This window comes from Haemorhous mexicanus, chromosome 1 (assembly GCF_027477595.1).
Source record: "Haemorhous mexicanus isolate bHaeMex1 chromosome 1, bHaeMex1.pri, whole genome shotgun sequence".
In the NCBI taxonomy this organism is placed as follows: Eukaryota; Metazoa; Chordata; class Aves; order Passeriformes; family Fringillidae; genus Haemorhous; species Haemorhous mexicanus.
Window position 1 is genome coordinate 138,045,475 of NC_082341.1, and position 17,791 is coordinate 138,063,265.

Below are 17,791 nucleotides of genomic sequence, written 5' to 3' on the forward strand. Positions count from 1 at the left end.
TGGGCCCCTTCCAATCTGAGATATTCTATAACTCTAATTATTCATTATTTAGGTGGGTGTTATTTCCTGCAAAGCAGATACATAGTTACATGAATAACAATGTGTATCTTTGATATAGGTAGGAATCTGAGGTACACAGTGGAGTACAATTGTAGAAATAGAGATTTAAGCCTGCCTTTGCTTCAGTGACTGAAATACAGAGTTCTGTGAGTAACAAGGTTGTAGTGTTGCTCCTTTAGTCACAAGATACGTATCAAAGAGGTGATATGGCTCAACACTGAGACAGTTAGTGTCTGTCATTGTTTAACTCAGTTAAGCTCAGTGTTAACTAGATTAATGAAGCTAAATGCTTTCACATGGTAGGAAGAGCCAAGTGGTTAGGAGAGCAGGTTGTTAGTGTATTAGGTGTCTGACTCCAGTGGCCTAACAAAGGCTCAGGTCCTCTGTGTGTCTCATCAATTCAAGGTATTTTGTGTCTCTTAGAGTAAAGGTTTGCCATAGATGATTGTAACAAAGACCTTGATATTTCAGTCCACCGTTTTTTATATTATGAAAGCATCTCTGTGACATTAATCAGCAGAATATGGGAGAGTATTTTCACTTATTTGTTTTGGTATATGCTAGTAGTTATGATACATCAGAACTCCAGAGACTGATCATCTCAGGTAATGCTTCTCTCTAGGATCAGACTGAGGTGAGGTACAAAGGAGCATTTGAAATGTTTGCATGGAATAATGAACTTGTTTCTCTTGTGTCTTGCAGTTGTAATCCTGCTAAGCACAAAACAGAGAAGCATGGTGAGCACAGGATCCATATATAGTTCTAGGTTGCAATTTACTTCTTGGCAAAGCACATTTAAGAACATGTTTGCACTTAGACGTTTTTCTGCGTTTTGCATCATTTGTTTTCACTTGTCTCACTCTTCTCTCTGCTACTGTTTGTAGAACCACACCATAACTGGCTTTCTGAGGTAGCTTGTCTTTGCTGCTGGAGAAAATATAACATAGACACACCTTGTAAGGAATCTAGAACTTCATAAGGTGTTTGTGTTTGTTGGTGGAAAATTTGCATTCCACAGTCCTACTATGGTTCTTCACTGATAGTGCTTGAGGCATGCCCCTCTTGCTGTTACAGGCTACATCATCTTTGACTTTACAGTTGCTATTAGTTTGTTGGTTTGGGTTTTTTTGTGTTGTTGGTTTTTTAAAGATTGTTAAAATATTCTAGCTTGTCTTATATTTACTGAGTTTTGTTTCCCATTGTCAAGAAGATGGGACTTTATATTTTAGAACTTTGGCTGTGTGAGGCTCCCTTTCTGTTTTTTAAAGAGTGTAGTTTCACTCTGTTTTTAACACTCTTACCACCCAGTGTGCAGATTTTCATCTCTTCTGCATATGACAGGGCTGTGGTTGCTATTGCTTGAAATGCCCAGTGCCTTTGTTTCCTGGAAGGGTGAATTTTGTTTGTTTGTGCCACATGCAGACACTGAACTTCCTGAAGAGAGAAGGATTATGGTATAAGGTTGTGAGTTTAATCCCAGACTTGCATGCTTAGGACACCAGCATGTGCATGCATGCAGCTTACCCAGCTGACCACGTGGGTAAAATGTGGTTTGTGGTTGGGACATCCACGGCTCAGATAAAGTGTCCTTGAAGGAACTGTGTTTTACTGTCAGTGAGCTTGTGATTTTGGCTTCACTTTGTGCTTCCAGACTATGAAGCTGGAGAAGCAAATAGTTTGGTTTTGGTAAGATTTTGCTTTTAGGGTCCATCAGGAAACGCAGACATACTATTTTCTATGAGCAAACTTTTCCATTTTGGCTAGCTGGAAGTGAAGCACACATTTAAATATACCTCATTTTAGCAAAGTTCCAGGCACAATTCACTAACACTTCTGATGTTCTTAAATGGTAAAAGTAGGCAGTTGCTGAAAATATATCTGTATTTTACAAATCCCATTTGTGTGCGCTTGAGGCAAAGTTTTACATTTTATGGAGTTTTTTTTTTGGTTGAGAAAACTCATTGGCTGTAAAATCTATTAGTTTTTTGAGGGACTTGATACTTCTGTTGAAAAGGAAAATTCAGATTATATATACTTCAGTTTCCAAAAACATGGTCACAGCCTATATTTTTTAAAGAAACTATGTTGGTAACCCATTGTAGAATTTGCTCTCCAATGCCTGCCTAAAGAACAAGAAGAAAAGTAGGTATAAATAAACAGATAAATGGTTTTTTCTCAATAAGAGGTATTAAAACCTGAGCTGATAGTTTCATGCTAGACCAAATAAATCACTAGAGTGGTTCCCCTTAGTTACTTGTACTGAAACCTCTGATAACAAACTAATTCATAAATGGACCTAGAGGAGGGATAGGTACTAAATTTGCTGAGAAAACGAAATGGGATGAAAGAATTGCAGAGAGATCATGTGCTAGAAGAAACTGGACAATGAAATGGTAGGTGTGATTTAGGATAGGGAAATGCAGAGTAGAAGCTTGGGGGAAAATAACCCCCAGAGTAATAAATATGGGGGAAGAGTACCACCCACTGTCTGTACTAGTGGGTGGGCACAGTGTTTTACCAGTTACTGTCACTCAGAAGGTCTTTGTTGTCACTGGACATGGGATGTCAGTCTTCAGATTTAGTCAAGGCAAATGGAAGGCAAAGTATATTATGAAAGAAGCAGAAATCAAAATTCAAAGCATTACTATACTAATAAATAAAAATAATGTAAAAATTATAACAGGAAGACAAAATGACCTGGAAAAAGTATAGTGCAATCTGTTACCTGTTTGTCAAAACATAAATTAGGCTGCAAAACCAGAAGTTGCAATAAACAGGTAAAATGCAGTATTTTCTCACCAATGTCTGCTTAAATTATGCAGGACAACTTACTACTGTAATATTTTACAAAGGGTTCCAACATAAATGTTTGAAAAAGGGATAAGATACATTTTAGGAAAAAAGGTTTGTCACTGTCTTCTCAACACAGAGGTTGTATTACAATGTGCAGTATATTTCCTAAACCCTTGATAGTAAGGAAACTGGAAGAGATGTCAGCTTGTCTTATTACAGCCCCCCTTGCTACCAGCCAGGGTGGAATGAGGTGTCCAGCTGAATGGTCTGACTCAGGAGGTCAGCTTGTGTTTTCAGAACATCAAACTTCTTGCTCTTGTGCTCATACTTTCAGGTGTCAGAAGGTAAATATTTTTAGCAAGCTGAAAGAAATAAAAGAAATATTGTAAGGACAGTTACTCTTGGCAGCCAAGTCCTTGGAATACTACTCTGATTACATTATATGCTAAACATAGCATTCTTCTAAAAATTTTTAAATGTATCTGTTAGGGTGGTTTTGCATTTAAATAAAATATGCTCTTTAAATGAGTGTTTAGACAATGACAGCATGCTTTAGTAAAACCTTCGTGAACATTTTATTTTTGCTTGTCATTTGTTATCTGCCTCTAATATACAATATCAATATACACATTGCGATTTTTGTGCTATTTTAGCTTTTAGGTAGCTTCAGATGACAGAAACTCTGTTAGATTGGTAGAGGTTGGTTTTTTGTCCTGACTTTTGTCTCTGGATGCTTTCTTTATGCTCATTTTCTGTATCAAAGGAACAGGCTTAAAATATGTAAGCTTATTATCTGTGTTGGAAAATGCTATTTAAAAACTGTCAAGTTGCTTGTAAAAATAGTTGGTAAAATATCTCTGTAGGTAAACTCAGTTACATTGATGTAAATACTGAGATTTTAAAAAATCTTTATTTTTCTAGATAAGATTGATGAAAAAGTTTTTGGCTGGTAGTCCAAAACTTACTCTAGAAAATTAATTTTACTTTTTATTGAATGAGATGAATTATGGGTGACAAAGAGGAGGAATTCATAACAATCAAGACAAATTATATGAGACAATGTCAAAAATAAACTCAATTTCTGTAACAATTGAATATGAATAGCCAGGCTATTTTGTTTATCCTGTGTTCCGGGAAGAACAGAGCAAATACAAATTAACAATTGAGAAGAAAAGAAGTATCATAATTATGCAAAGGGAATTTAATTCATTTAAGGTAATCTCCTGAGTACTTTTTTCATCTGAAGCTGTGCAGCCTTTAGGAAATAATCCAATTTATGAAACTGGAACACTATACCAGAGCTGCATTTCTGTCCTTGTCACAAAATACTCAAATCTTAGGCTCCAACCAAGGCAGTTCAAGAGAAGACATTCAGAGAGGGGGTCAAACTAATGTGTGCCCCTTGTAATGGCATGTGCAGATGCAGCACACAGCTGGAGTGCTCTGAAGGGTACTGCCAGCATTATTTTGGTTTGTCATAAAGCACTCGTATGTTATTCTTGCTCTGCCTTATCTTCTTTCTTCCTCCCCGCACATTCCTGTATTTATTACAGGAATGTCCTTTAAGGACTTGTAGATACTCCATGTTATAAGGGAATTTATTTAGCAATGTCTTCTCTTTTAAACTGCATGTTCAGTAGCAAAACTTGCTTCTTGGGTAAGGAGATATAGGTGGATGGATGGATGGATAGACAGACAGACAGACATGGGATACTTGAAAGTTGAAAAAAGTACTGTTCTGGACTCAGAATCTAATCTTTCCTTTTACAGCCGTTGGTTGAATGTTTGAGAGACTTAGATATTGATGGCAAATAATTAAATAAAATTCTTACTAAAAGATTGCTTTGAAAATTGCATGCACTGTCCCTGTTTAACATTGCACATAACATTTGTACATACTGTAGTATTTTGGACAAAATAATTTGCCCTAACAATAAAGCTGACAAAATGTAGAACAGAAAGGCTGGGTGTTTTTTGCTTAAAAGCCTGTCTGACTGTGAATAAGCAATTGAGTGCATTGAGCAGAAAAAGTTAAACTTCATTCTATGAATTCTCTAGTAAGAATAGTCATCAGTTACTCACTGCCTGGTACTTGGTAATCCAGGCAAAGAAATTCTCAATCATGTTGAGAGAAATTTTAAATGAGATGTTTAAAAATGAGAAATAATGTTTAGACCTCGTTAACAACAACCAAAAAAAGCCCTAAATTTCATTAGTGTGAGAGATGAGTTCATCACACCACTTAGGACTGAAAATGTAATCTAACAGGAACTACAGGAACAGACACGCCTTGGAAAACCTCAGGGCATTTGTTTAGAAGCTGATTGGTGTACAGAGGAACTCAATGTTTTACTTTGTTTTTAAATATCTTGGGCATTAATAATATTACTCAGATTTCTAACATTGTCAGATAGGAAAAATGAGGTTTGGATAGCCAAAGGTTGTCCAAAATCCTGGGACAAGGGCTGGGCTGGAAGTGCCAACAGAGCCTCTTACCACTCAGGCCAGTGGGTTTTGCTTTTTCAGAACTGCTGAACCAACACTATTTTCTAGTATCTTTTCAAACCTACATAGGATTAAAAGCCCTAGTGATGAAAGTTAGTTTTAACGCTTTGAATTATCTTTTAAAAATTGCTAACCAAAGCCTTTTTCTTCCCTGTAGCCTTTCCTTATTCTTATGAATCTTCACTGTTCACCAGACGTCCACACATTTCTGTGCAGAGCCTTTGTCCCAGCCTGCCTAGATCAGATTCATGTGATTCACCCCTGTCGAAGCCTCTGTGAGAAAGTGTATTCTGACTGTAAGCAGTTGATGGACACCTTTGGAATTGCATGGCCTGAAGAGCTGGAATGTACCAGGTATTTTTCATATTGACAGGTGGTGGGAGTGGTATTTTCATGTTTGACACAGACTGAGTTGAAAATCTGAAGCAGCCTGTTAAATATCACCTCGCAGTAATTTCCTTAGTATGCTGACCCTGCAGTGCTTGTGCACAGGACCATTTCTTTATTAAAACTTTTTTGTCGTTCAGACTATCACCTGAATTTTCTGCCTGTGACAGTTTTTGCAACAAAGCTCTGCAGCAGTTCTTTTCAATAATCACATCCTTGCAAGAGGTAGCTTTTTCACTGTACATTTCTGAAAGTTTAAAATATTATATGTTACAGCATAGATTTTGCTTTGGTTTCTGATCTCTAAACTAGGGATGATCATGCTTAATTTATTAGGGGTTTCAGAAGTAACTGCTCTTAAGATAATGAAATATAGAATATTCTGTATTTCAGCAGACCCAGAACATTGCATGGTAGAAACCTTACATTGCTCCTAACTGTTTGAATGTGCCAACCTAGTAATGTGTTGCTTTTCCTGTACTGCCTGCCAAAACTCCCTTTTTTTGAAATGTCACCTTTTCCTCAAAGGTGTTCACATGTCTGTTTCAGATAGACGACAGTTAATATTTCCTCTATTAATGAAAAGAAAAGATGTCTATATATTTTAAATGGAAACCACTGGAAGCACTCCAGTGCAATCTTTTTGACATTATGACCTCCAGCTGTGGATATTTATAAATTATTAAGGCCAGATATTTTTTTGTTTGTTAACACACATTAGGTCAAGAGGTGCAGGAAAGGAGCAGAGACTGGAAACTCAATTTTTCTACCCCACATTCGGTTGCTAATCTGTGATGGGGCTGAGGGAGTGCTGAGACAGTTGTCCTGTGGATGACTTCTGATAAAAATCAGTACTGCAGTCAATATGACAAGTGACATTAACGCCATTTCCCAAAGTTGTGCAGAAAAATAGAAATTGTGATTTTAAGACAAGAAGGCATTGACTTCTCCCATTTTTTATGGGGTTCTATGTGACAATAGTGCCCCTCAGCCAGCAGATATCTTCAAGGATCATTTTGAAAATGTAGGACAATTACAAGTGAATCCAATTATTCAATATATCTTTAAAATGACATTTTAAATCAAATTATGTTTTTTGTAGGATTTAGTACAGCTTTAAATTACTTTAAAACTGTTAGCATTTACTGAAAGTGAACGTTTCCTGTTCATATGTGAAGTGATACCTCCCTGGTAACCAATACTGAAAAGTCCATGTCCATATTCTGAGAATGTTCTTAGAGAAGCAGAGATCCTGCTGCTGCAGCCCATGGAAGAGGAGTTGGTGTGAGCATGGGCAGTAACTGGAATACTGGGGTTCACACTTCTGTATTCTTACAGATGAACATGAAGCTGATTAGGACAATGAGTGAATGAAGTTCACTCTGTTTCCACATGTACTGATCCAGCCTGTGGTTAATGAAAGAATCTGCCATAGAATCAGTTTTCTTAACAATTAGTCTAGATTTAGTTGGACAGCATGAATGTGCAGTAAAACAAAGAACTGTAAGAGTTTCCAGCTGAGCTTGGATACTGAATTGAGAGGCTCTTGTAATAGTGTTTGACAGAGAATGTCAAGGTAACAGAATTTTACTTTAAAAGCTAGAATGTGAAACTTGTTCCTTTTAACGTACACTTAAACTTGGAATGCATGTGACCATTAATCCCATTTTGAGTAAATGCTTACCTGCTTGAGTTAAATAATCTTATTTGAAGCTACATCCAGCACTACTAATACGGTATTTAGCATATAAAAAATTCACATCTTGTGTCCAGTTAAACCCTGGAGCAGTTGAGTCTTGAGCAGTTTTTAAATTAAGATCACAGAGCTAGAAAATTGCTAAAATACTAATAATTTTGACAGTCCTTGCATTTTCTACTTAGGTTTTTGTTGGGTTTTTTTTTTCAGTTGGGTTGTTTACTGTTGGTAATGACATAGAAGTACAACCCAAAAAATTCTAATGATCATATAGTAGTCAGGAAGTATGATATCAGTCTTCTTCCTTAATTGGAAGCCTGTATTTTCACAATTATTTTGCTGTCACAAACAGTCTGTTATCAAATTCGAAAAATAAATATGTACTGTAAATATTTTATGTACATATGTAAAAGTTTAGTATAATTCTAAAGTGTAGAATGATTGCAATTTGAGTAGTGTTTCATAAACTATAAAACAGCTGGAGAGCAACAAATAAATGTGATTGAAATCTTCTGAAATAAAAAGATAGTTGAAGTTTGGTTTTTGTAATGCCATCTGATTTTTTTTTCATATAATTTCACATTTGCAACATCTATAAAATATAACAGTACTTAGGATCAGATTTTTCTCATATTTCTAAGGAGTGATTCTGATGCATTATCAAGGCTGACCTAGAAGAAAGGCTAGACAGATTTAAAGAATAAAGTAGGTATTTATTAGAAGGCCTCAATAGATACACCTTGAGCAGCACAAGATCCCAGCCAAGGCTACACCCAAGATGAACCCAAAATGGTCACAAAATGGACGACTGATCATGAGGTCTCACACTTATATAAATTTTGGTCCATTAGTATGTTGGAGTTAATTGTCCAGTTACAGCTTTAGGTTAAGAAATCCCATCCTTCTTGTTTTTCTTTCTTCAGTCCATGTTGTTTATGCTCTTGGGCCTGAGATTTGGGTGGTTGTCCTTAGTTCCAAGCTAGGAAAGGAACTGTTTTGTCTAGCTGCTCTGTGAAGAGAGCATCCCTTAATATGAAGCTCAGAACTACACACTAAAGCAGTACAGAGTCTGAAAAATATAAAAGCTAAAGCCTAAGGCATCAATTCTAGTTGAGAATGAGGGCTATTGAGATATTTCCTCTTCTCTTTACTTATTCAGGTTAATCAGTTGTGATGAGGCTGCTCCTGCCACTGCTGCTGTAACCACAAACATACATGGAACTCAGAAGACCCCAAGCCAGATCCGAAGGGATTATGGATTCTGGTGTCCCCGACACCTACACACTACCAATGGACAAGGCTACAAGTTTCTAGGAGTCGATCAGTGTGCACCCCCATGTCCCAATATGTACTTCAAAAATTATGAATTGGATGTGGCAAAAAGCTTCATTGGAATAGTTTCAATCTTTTGTCTTTGTGCTACGCTTTTCACATTCCTAACTTTTCTGATTGATGTTAAAAGGTTTAGATACCCAGAGAGACCAATCATCTATTACTCTGTCTGTTACAGCATAGTCTCTCTAATGTACTTTATTGGATTTTTACTTGGGAACAGAACTGCCTGTAATGAGGCAGATGAGAAGTTAGAAATCGGTGAAACTGTTGTTCTCGGCTCCCAAAACAAAGCCTGTACTGTCCTTTTCATGGTTTTGTACTTTTTCACGATGGCAGGAACTATATGGTGGGTGATTCTGACCATCACTTGGTTCCTTGCGGCGGGAAGAAAATGGAGCTGTGAAGCTATTGCACAAAAGGCCATGTGGTTCCATGCAGTTGCCTGGGGAATACCTGGTTTTCTAACCATTATGCTCCTTGCAATGAACAAAGTTGAAGGGGACAATATCAGTGGAGTTTGTTTTGTGGGTCTCTATGACCTGGATGCCTCTCTGTACTTCGTGCTTTTGCCGCTGTGCCTTTGTGTCTTTTTCGGTCTCTCTCTCCTTTTAGCCGGCATCATTTCTCTGAACCACGTGCGCCAGGTCATTCAGCACGACGGCCGGAACCAGGAGAAGCTCAAGAAGTTCATGATCCGCATTGGAGTTTTCAGTGGCTTGTACTTGGTGCCTCTTGTTGCACTTCTTGGATGTTACGTTTATGAACTGGTGAACCGGAAAATCTGGGAAACTACTTGGGTGTTTGACCACTGTGACCAGTACCATATTCCTTGCCCTTATCAGGCAAGTGATGGTTTCCTTTATCAATAATACCGTAAAGTTAATTAGCCAAAACCCTTATGCGTATCTGCCATGCAATGACTAAATTATTTTTACGTTAAGTAATCAGTTCAAAAACATGGAGTGATTAGTTCCTCTTAAGTCAAAAAACAATGGAATATTACTTTTGCTTTGAAAATTTTAATCTAATTGGTAGCATTCAGCAATTAAATTCAACTTGTAGCTCTATCAGAATATATAGCATTTTTATGATCTTTGAACTTCATGTTACAAATTGTGATGGAGGACGGTCGTTCTCCACAATATTTGTTTCTAAAAGTATTTGCTGAGTACTTTGGTGCCAAGCTCAGTATCAAAGTACATAAGTTGAATATTCATCAATTTCGGTTGAAGCTGAAATAATGATTCTTAAAAATTTAGACTAAATTGGATTTTAAATGCTGCTTATAACCACAGATTTCGAATCACTTTTTTCTTTTTTTTTCTTTTAAGTGTAGAAGTGTAAACCAGGTGAAATTACAGAACAAATTTCCCATGTATTTTTTCCACAATAGCTGTCATTTGCAAGCTGATTTTCAGAAATGCGAAGAATTCTTTATTAAAAAACCAACCAAAAAAAAAAAAAAAGGCAAGTAAAGAAAAAGCCTCAATTTAAAATAGTGGAGGCGGTTGTGTTTAACATTTGCCTCTTAAAATCCAACTTCATGTGAAAGACTTTTAAGTTAAATCTGCCTATGTTCAGTAGATTAAATCTGCTGCTGTTGCTGGGAGTTTTATATACTGACAAGTATTGTTTCTTTCCATTTAAGAGCAAATATATTAGAAGACAGCATCACTAAGAAATGCAAGTGTCTTGTGTTATCTTTCATTGCATTACACTTCCCATCTATGTTTTTGCTGCAATAAACTATCATTAAAAATGAGGAATAAAAACATAGGCATTATGGAATGATCAGGATTGACCTTTTTTCATTCTTAAACATCATTTAGTATTCTCTGGATTTAAGTCAGTGTAGGTTGAGAGTAGCACAGCTCACAGCAACTTGGTTAATTTGGCTTCCAATACTGTTTCTTAACAAGTGTATTTTGACTTCAGTGGGTTTTATTCTGAGCTCTGTATAAACCTAAATGCTTCAGAATATACAAGTTTGAAAACAAGACTTTTATGCTTTAAAATAATCAATACATTTGTTTTGTAGTGTTTAAATATAACAGCTTGGCATAGTAACACAGAGCATGTATTTTTTAGCCTTTAATTAACCCATTGGAAGGAAGAAATATCAACATTAAATATTACACAAAGATCTGCTTTGTGGGATCTGTCCCTATGATAGGCAGGGTGTGCTAATTGTGGAATAGCTCAAAGTGGTGTGCTTGGCCTTGGCTTACCTGAGCTGGCTTGTAGACTTTGGTTACATTTGCCAGATGAAAACCAAATAAAAACAAACTGAAGCAGCTAATGTTACCTGGCTAACAAAAATAGTGACTTTCGTAGATGGGTGTTGCAGATAAGACAAGTGGCATAAATTAAATTTGCAGCATGAGAGATGAAGATAATGATCTCTCACTGGGTTAAATGTCTCAGCTCCTGTGATACAGCTCTGCAAATAGGTGGATTAATTTTGCAATAAACAGAAAGCTACTGTGTAGTTCCCTGCAGCTCCTTGAAGATGCTGTCTAATCAGATTGACTCCCAGCTAATCCTTCCAGTACCTGAAGGGAGCCTACAAAAAAGAGGAAGAGAGACTTTTTACAAGGGCATGTAGTGACAGGACAAGGGGGAATAGCTTTGAACTGAAAAGAGAGTAATTTTAGATTAGGAAGATCTTAGGAAGAAATCCTTTGCTTTGAAGGTGGAGAGGCACTGAAATGGGTTTGCCAGAGAAGTTAGGAATGTCTCATCCCTGAAGTGTTCAAGGCCTGGCTGGAATGGGGTTTTGATCAACCTGGTCTAGTGGGAGGTGTCCCTGCCTGTGGCAGCTGGGGTGAAAGTTGATGATCTTTAAGGTCCTTTCCAACCCAAACCATTCTGTGATCCACTTGCTGTTTCTTTTAAGTTGGAGGGATAAATCTTTCACACTTACCTCTGGAGAACATTTTTACTAATACTATTACTCCCAAAGTTAACTTTCTTTCAAAGAAAAACAATTCCTTCTGACAGATCTCTTCTGTGTGTATATTCAGCTGAACCACATCTGACTTGTCTGTACATGTCTGATGTTTGTCCACAGTACAAGTCTCAACAAAGAACAACAGTCATAAGGAGAAAGTCTCTCATTTAAGAAATTTATTTGTTTTCTTCATTTAAAAAAATAAATCAATGAGTATATTTTCTTCTTTGCATTTATTAAATTTTGTTATCTTCTAGGCAAAGGCACTAGCAAGACCAGAAATATTTTTGTTTCTGATGAAATATTTGCTGACATTAATTGTTGGCATATCTCCAGTGTTCTGGGTGGGAAGTAAAAAGACCTGCTCCGAATGGGCCAATTTCTTCAACAGAAACCGCAAAAGAGAGTAAGAAATTTTTTTTTCCTCTGTTTTTTAAAGTGTACTCTTAAATTTGGCTTTCAGATATGTTTTTTTTATATATAGCTCAGATAATCAAAATGTTGTCCTCAGACTATAAATGCTGCTTTGGGCATCAGCAGAATTCCACTGGAATCTGGGGAAGTTTCAAATATGCAGTGCCTTTTTAACAACAGTCTCAAGAAGACAAATATTTTCTTCTGCTGATTTCTCTTTTGTAGAGCAGAAGGTGTGTTGCTGTGTTTAGCATTGGCTGATACATCTCTGGTTCACAGTCAAAGGAGGAAAGATAATTTCAGCCATCAGTTTAGTTCTTTTCATGTGTTGTTACCACTTCGTTTGACGCAGTACTTAGTGCTACGTTTACTGTCATGCAATAATAATAACCTCTTTTCTCCTGTGCCAGGCTTGTCTTCTTTTAAAATTGGTATAATTAGTATTAATTGAACCCTCCTTACTATCACTTTTATTGCATTAATCTAGTGTTCCTTTTCTTTTTTAATTAAACAGAAGAATTCAGTTTTATTACCTAATTTAAGGGAATTTATATCTGTGGATTTAAATAGCTTATAAATTTTGTCTCCATTTCTTGTGGTTGTTGATTTTTTCAACTCTTTTTTTATGTCTTGATTAATTATTTTCAGATTATCTGTTACTTATAAATGATATTGTGGCTTTAGATAATTTGTTTCTTTGGATTTCCCAAGGCAGTAGTAGCTAAGCTCTTTTTATTTTACATCTCCATTCCTCAATGGTGAATTTATAACTTCCTTTCCTCTCCCCTCTTTTTCCATTTCCTGTATAATTTTTGCTTGTGTTTCAGATGTTAATTGCTTGTAGCCACAAGGATTTAAAAATAATGAAGTCATTTTTACAATGCTTATATTTTTTCATTTGGAGGAGGTTGATGCTATATAAAGTTGGTAATGCAGCTGCTTATGAGCTAATTCTTCTTTTCTCTCTAGTAGATCATTCATTCACTGTTAGACCTATTTGCAGAAGTAAGAAATGTAGAAATCTGCTCTGTTTATTTGTTCCACAGACAATTACTTTGGAGCCATTATGATTTTTCCTTCTCTTTTCACATACAATTTTTTCCTCTCTGTTCATTAACATCCAGCTTGGATTGCATCACTGGTTGCTGTTCTCTCAAGGTTTTGTGTACTACTCTTTATTATATTATAGCTAAGATTATCCTCTTTGTTCAGTGATGTGCTTGTACTCTTTTCCAGTCCAATCAGCGAGAGTCGAAGAGTGCTGCAAGAATCATGTGAATTTTTCTTGAGGCACAATTCCAAAGTTAAACATAAAAAGAAGCACTACAAGTCAACTTCACATAAACTAAAAGTCATTTCAAAGTCAATGGGGACCAGTACAGGTGGCACAACAAATCATGGAACTTCTGCAGTAGCAATCACTAATCATGATTACTTGAGCCAGGAAACTGTGGCAGAAATTAAAAGCTCTCCAGAGACATCTGAGAAGGAGATGGAGGCAGACGGAGCATCCGCCCGAAGAGTGGAGGAAGGTGAAAACAGCGGAGATCAGATGCTACCCAGTGCTAAACTGACCGTGGATCAGGTGGAAAGGAGGAACAAAGCAGACAGCACCTGCCATATGAGTACTTTGGCTGAGAGTATTAAGAGAGTAGGTGAAGGAAGGTAAGGCTCCTGAAGTCAGTATTTTCTTTGTTTCTACATATTACCACTGTTTTTGTTAGTGTTCTGTTTCTTCTCTCTGAAGAATCAGGGTATTCTCAGGATGCACCTGACCTTCAGTAGCTGTTAAGAGAACTTGCAGACTGTGGCCATGTATGTTTAGCTTCTGGGCTGTTTTGTATTTTTGTAGTATTCTTTTAATCATTGTGTGCTGGAGTTTCAGCTTGTAGGATATTCTTGCCTTGCTGAACAGTGACCCTCAAGAAACCTGTGTCTGCACTGCAATCATTTTGAGAGGTGATGGGTCTGAAAAAGAACAATGATGACTGTAGGTTTGGAAAAGTGTCCAGAACTGTACTGCATTCTTTTGAAAAGAATACAGCTGAAAATATGTTATGATTTCACTACTCAATTTTTTTTTCCAGTGTAACGGAAATTAAACCGTGCTTAAAATTTACTATCTGTGTTTTATTTTTCATTACTTACAGAATAACTCCTAAAAATGATTTTAGTGTATCTCCTTCACTGCAAAGGAGCTGTTCCCAAATATCTGATGTCCCACAGTCACCTTCCGTATCACTGCTCGTCTACTCAGCTTCAGAGACCAGAAGAGAGTTGGATTCAGGAAACAGTTCTAATCCTTGAAAGACTGAAAATGTATATGAACATTTGTATTGCATAAAACTGAAAGATTGAAAATTTGTATGAACATTTGCGTTGTATAAAACTGACATGAGTTCTTTGTTACACTGGAAATAATGGATATTCTGTGCCTTATTAAAAAACACATATATCCTGCTTTGCACTTAAAAAATGTATGTTTTGTTGTGGGGGCAGATAGCAATAATGTACTGTATTTAATCCTGTCCAGGACTAATGGAAATTGAAGTTCTGTAGGACATGGCAATAATGTAAGAAAAAGATGAGAGACAAATATTATTCATTATATAAAGAACACTTTGTAATGAATTGCTTTAAAATAATGCTTTTAAAGCATTGTTACTTCTCAAGGTATAAAATTCCATCTTCCTCTTCAATATTTTTCAAAACTTGTTATTTTTTTCCTCTTTTTTACTGTCTCCTAAACAACAGTATCACTTAAGTAAGTGATGCACAAATTCCTAAATATTCTAAATTATGCATCATGCTGTATCAGTTATAACACTGGTTTGTGGTAGCTTGTACACTGAATATGAAAGGGAATCTGAAATTACGGCAGCATATTTTGTACATAAAAATGAATTTTGTAAATAAGTGACTGCATAAGGTCAATCTTTAGAACTACTGTTTTGTATGTATTGTACAAACTTGGGAAAGCTCCCATGCTCCCCTTAGGGTGTTGCTGAAGCCAGCAGTCCCCTGGTGATCAGCCAAGGGGACACAGTTCTGAGAAAAGCAGGTTGGACCTTTATCCATAGCATGCACTGATATTTGGGGTGAGATTGGTCCTGCCACAGGGATGCTGCAGAAGGTGCAGCACTGTCTCAGAAAAATGCCTCTTGGAGCCTCTCCTGGCCTGGTGTTCCAGGGCATGGTGACAAAGGGGACACCTCAGACTCCTGGGCTCAATGGAAACAGTCTGACGTGCAGGCTTGGGGCTTTTGTCCTGAGCTGCAACGACCACTCATCTCATGCTGTTTCTATGTGAGTAACTTCATTTTTAAAAAAATACTATAAAGAAATATCTTGCAGATAACTGCTGCAAATAACTGGTGAATTATTAATATGCAAGCTTCTTTAACAATCTATTTACCAAGAAGACAGCCTTAGTACTTTTCCTACAAAGCCTAATTTTCTACAAAGCCTAATTTTCTATTATCCTACAGCAATAGATTTTCTTTAAATCAAAAAGGCCTTAATACATATAGCCTTTCTCATGCTAGGGTGTTCTCAGGAGCAAGTACTGCTGATGTGGATAACAATTTCATTGTCTGACTTCATTTGAGTCAATATTTTTTTAAGAGCCAATGGGATTTATTACTTGAGATAATTTGGAGACAGATTTTGCTGTTTTCTAAACCTAAATGTCAGTGCATTTTGTAAAACTGTCCAGCATCTTCCATTTGACCACTAATAAGAATATGTCTCAATGTAATGGTATTATGCAGAGAATTTACCGTGAGTTTGGGCAGCCTTCAATGTGATGCCTTGAACAATGAAAATTGCATGGTACAAAGGACGTGTAAATGTCCTGGAACAACAGGAACTAGGGTTCTGATAAAGCAAAGTTATTTGTTTTATCCATCATGCATTAAAAGTGAAATTTCTTTATCTTTGTATTACGGTATCTGCATTTTAGCATTTGTAATTTATTGTCTTCAATGGGATATGCTCTTTCTTTTAGAATTTTCCCATTAAAAGTACATGGAATTCTTGCTACTGAGTGGACAGTAAGAAAGAAAAGAAAAACCTCCTGTGAAAAGGTGCACTAAATACCCTTCGTTTTTCTAGTTCTGTTTGTAACCGGGTAACTTTATACACATGTTCAGTAGTTTTGTTATTACTGTATTTGTTAGTAATAAAATATCCTGTTGTATAGTAAGAACTTCTGAGTGGCTATTTCTCAGTAACCTGGCATGTTTGTTGCTCTACCCACTACTGTAGTATTTTTGCACCTAAAACACAAGTATTTTTTCGTAGGGCTGTGTGAGTTAGTAAGTATTGCAATGTTTTTATTTCTCCTGTGTGAGAAACTGAGACAGAACAATGCTGGGAATTGTTCACATGAACACAGACTTATGCAGGAGTGAGGAACTTGAACTAGTTCTTTCATCCTAATGTTTACACATCTTTTCTTTCATGACCTCTAAAGACCTCTTTTAGATTATGTAGAATGTGTATTTCCAGACTGCTCATGCTGCCACCTTCTTAAAATACTGATTTTTAATTTTTTAGTGCTATTCCCCCTTTTTAGGAACCTCTGAAAAAAAAATTGCTTTTGTGGTAACTGCTCTACAAAAGATAAAGTAATTTCAAAATTATAGCAATGCCTTGAGTTTAAAAATAGGTAAATTATCAAAGAAGTGTGAAATACGAAGCAATAATCAAAAGACTGACTGGCAGTGAAACGCATCAGTGGTAGATTGAGACTGCAGCACTTTGTGTGTTCCAGGGCAGCTGCACCAGAAAAAACAGACTCTGAATTCCCTGGGTGATCCTTGCAGGCAAAGAGGCTGTGACCTCTCTGGGTGCTTTAACCACCAAGTACCCAAGCAGTGATTGGGAGGTTAAAATGCTGTTTGAATGCTCACTGCAGTGATGAGGAGAAGGAAACTGAGAGAAAAGGGGCACAGAGATGAGTCAGGGCCTGGAAGACTGACTGCCTTATGGTGAGGGGCAGTGCAGAATCTCCTAAGCAGCTTCTCTAACAAAAGGTATTATTTATTTGCTTTCCTCCTGTTATCTGAATGAAGTTAAACCATTCATGTTCGAAGGGCGTTTCTGAACCTGTGAGAATAACTTCTCCCTGGGAAGAAGGGAGCTGATCTCCATCAGCTGAAGTTGTTTAATGGAGGCTGGCAATCTTCTGGAAGATGTACTGATACAGCCATTTTAGTCTTGTTTGCTGCCACTGTTTGCAAGAAGCTAGGCTATAGGATACTGACAGCTTCTCCAAACCTGGAATTCTGTGTGCCAAATAGTCTTTCTCTGAATGAAGATGTCATAAATCAGTTCAAATTATACATTGCACTGAGTTTTCAGGTTGTATAGAAAATCTTTTAAAGGACAAGATAAATTTAGCTTTTCAAATAATATTTGATTTGTGAAATAAACTGCACCTGAAATTTCCAATATGCTACTTTTATGGTACATGTTGTTTATACTGTATCTTACTGCTCTATTTTGCTAAATGTATTTAGTGAAAACCAGGGTAGACTTTACCTACAGTAAGGTATGCACATAGTTGAAAAAAGAGTCTAAGTTTGAAAATATAAGCAAAATAATGTTTGTAATATTTAAAATGTGCTATTACCAGAGAAGAAAAAAAC

The 17,791-nt window shown here is 36.6% G+C and overlaps 1 protein-coding gene across 2 annotated transcripts in view; it reads left to right on the forward strand.

The window, feature by feature from the left end:
* The window catches only part of FZD6 (frizzled class receptor 6), a 28,484-nt gene extending 12,137 nt beyond the window's left edge, over positions 1-16,347 (forward strand). For both annotated transcript variants that reach the window (XM_059865080.1, XM_059865089.1), the window contains exons 3-7: positions 5,516-5,712; positions 8,601-9,618; positions 11,984-12,132; positions 13,377-13,805; positions 14,291-16,347. In XM_059865080.1, the coding sequence (XP_059721063.1) occupies positions 5,516-5,712; positions 8,601-9,618; positions 11,984-12,132; positions 13,377-13,805; positions 14,291-14,447 (1,950 nt within the window). In that variant the 3' untranslated portion in view covers positions 14,448-16,347. The remainder of the gene's footprint in view (positions 1-5,515; positions 5,713-8,600; positions 9,619-11,983; positions 12,133-13,376; positions 13,806-14,290) is intronic.
* The last annotated feature ends 1,444 nt before the right edge of the window (positions 16,348-17,791 follow it).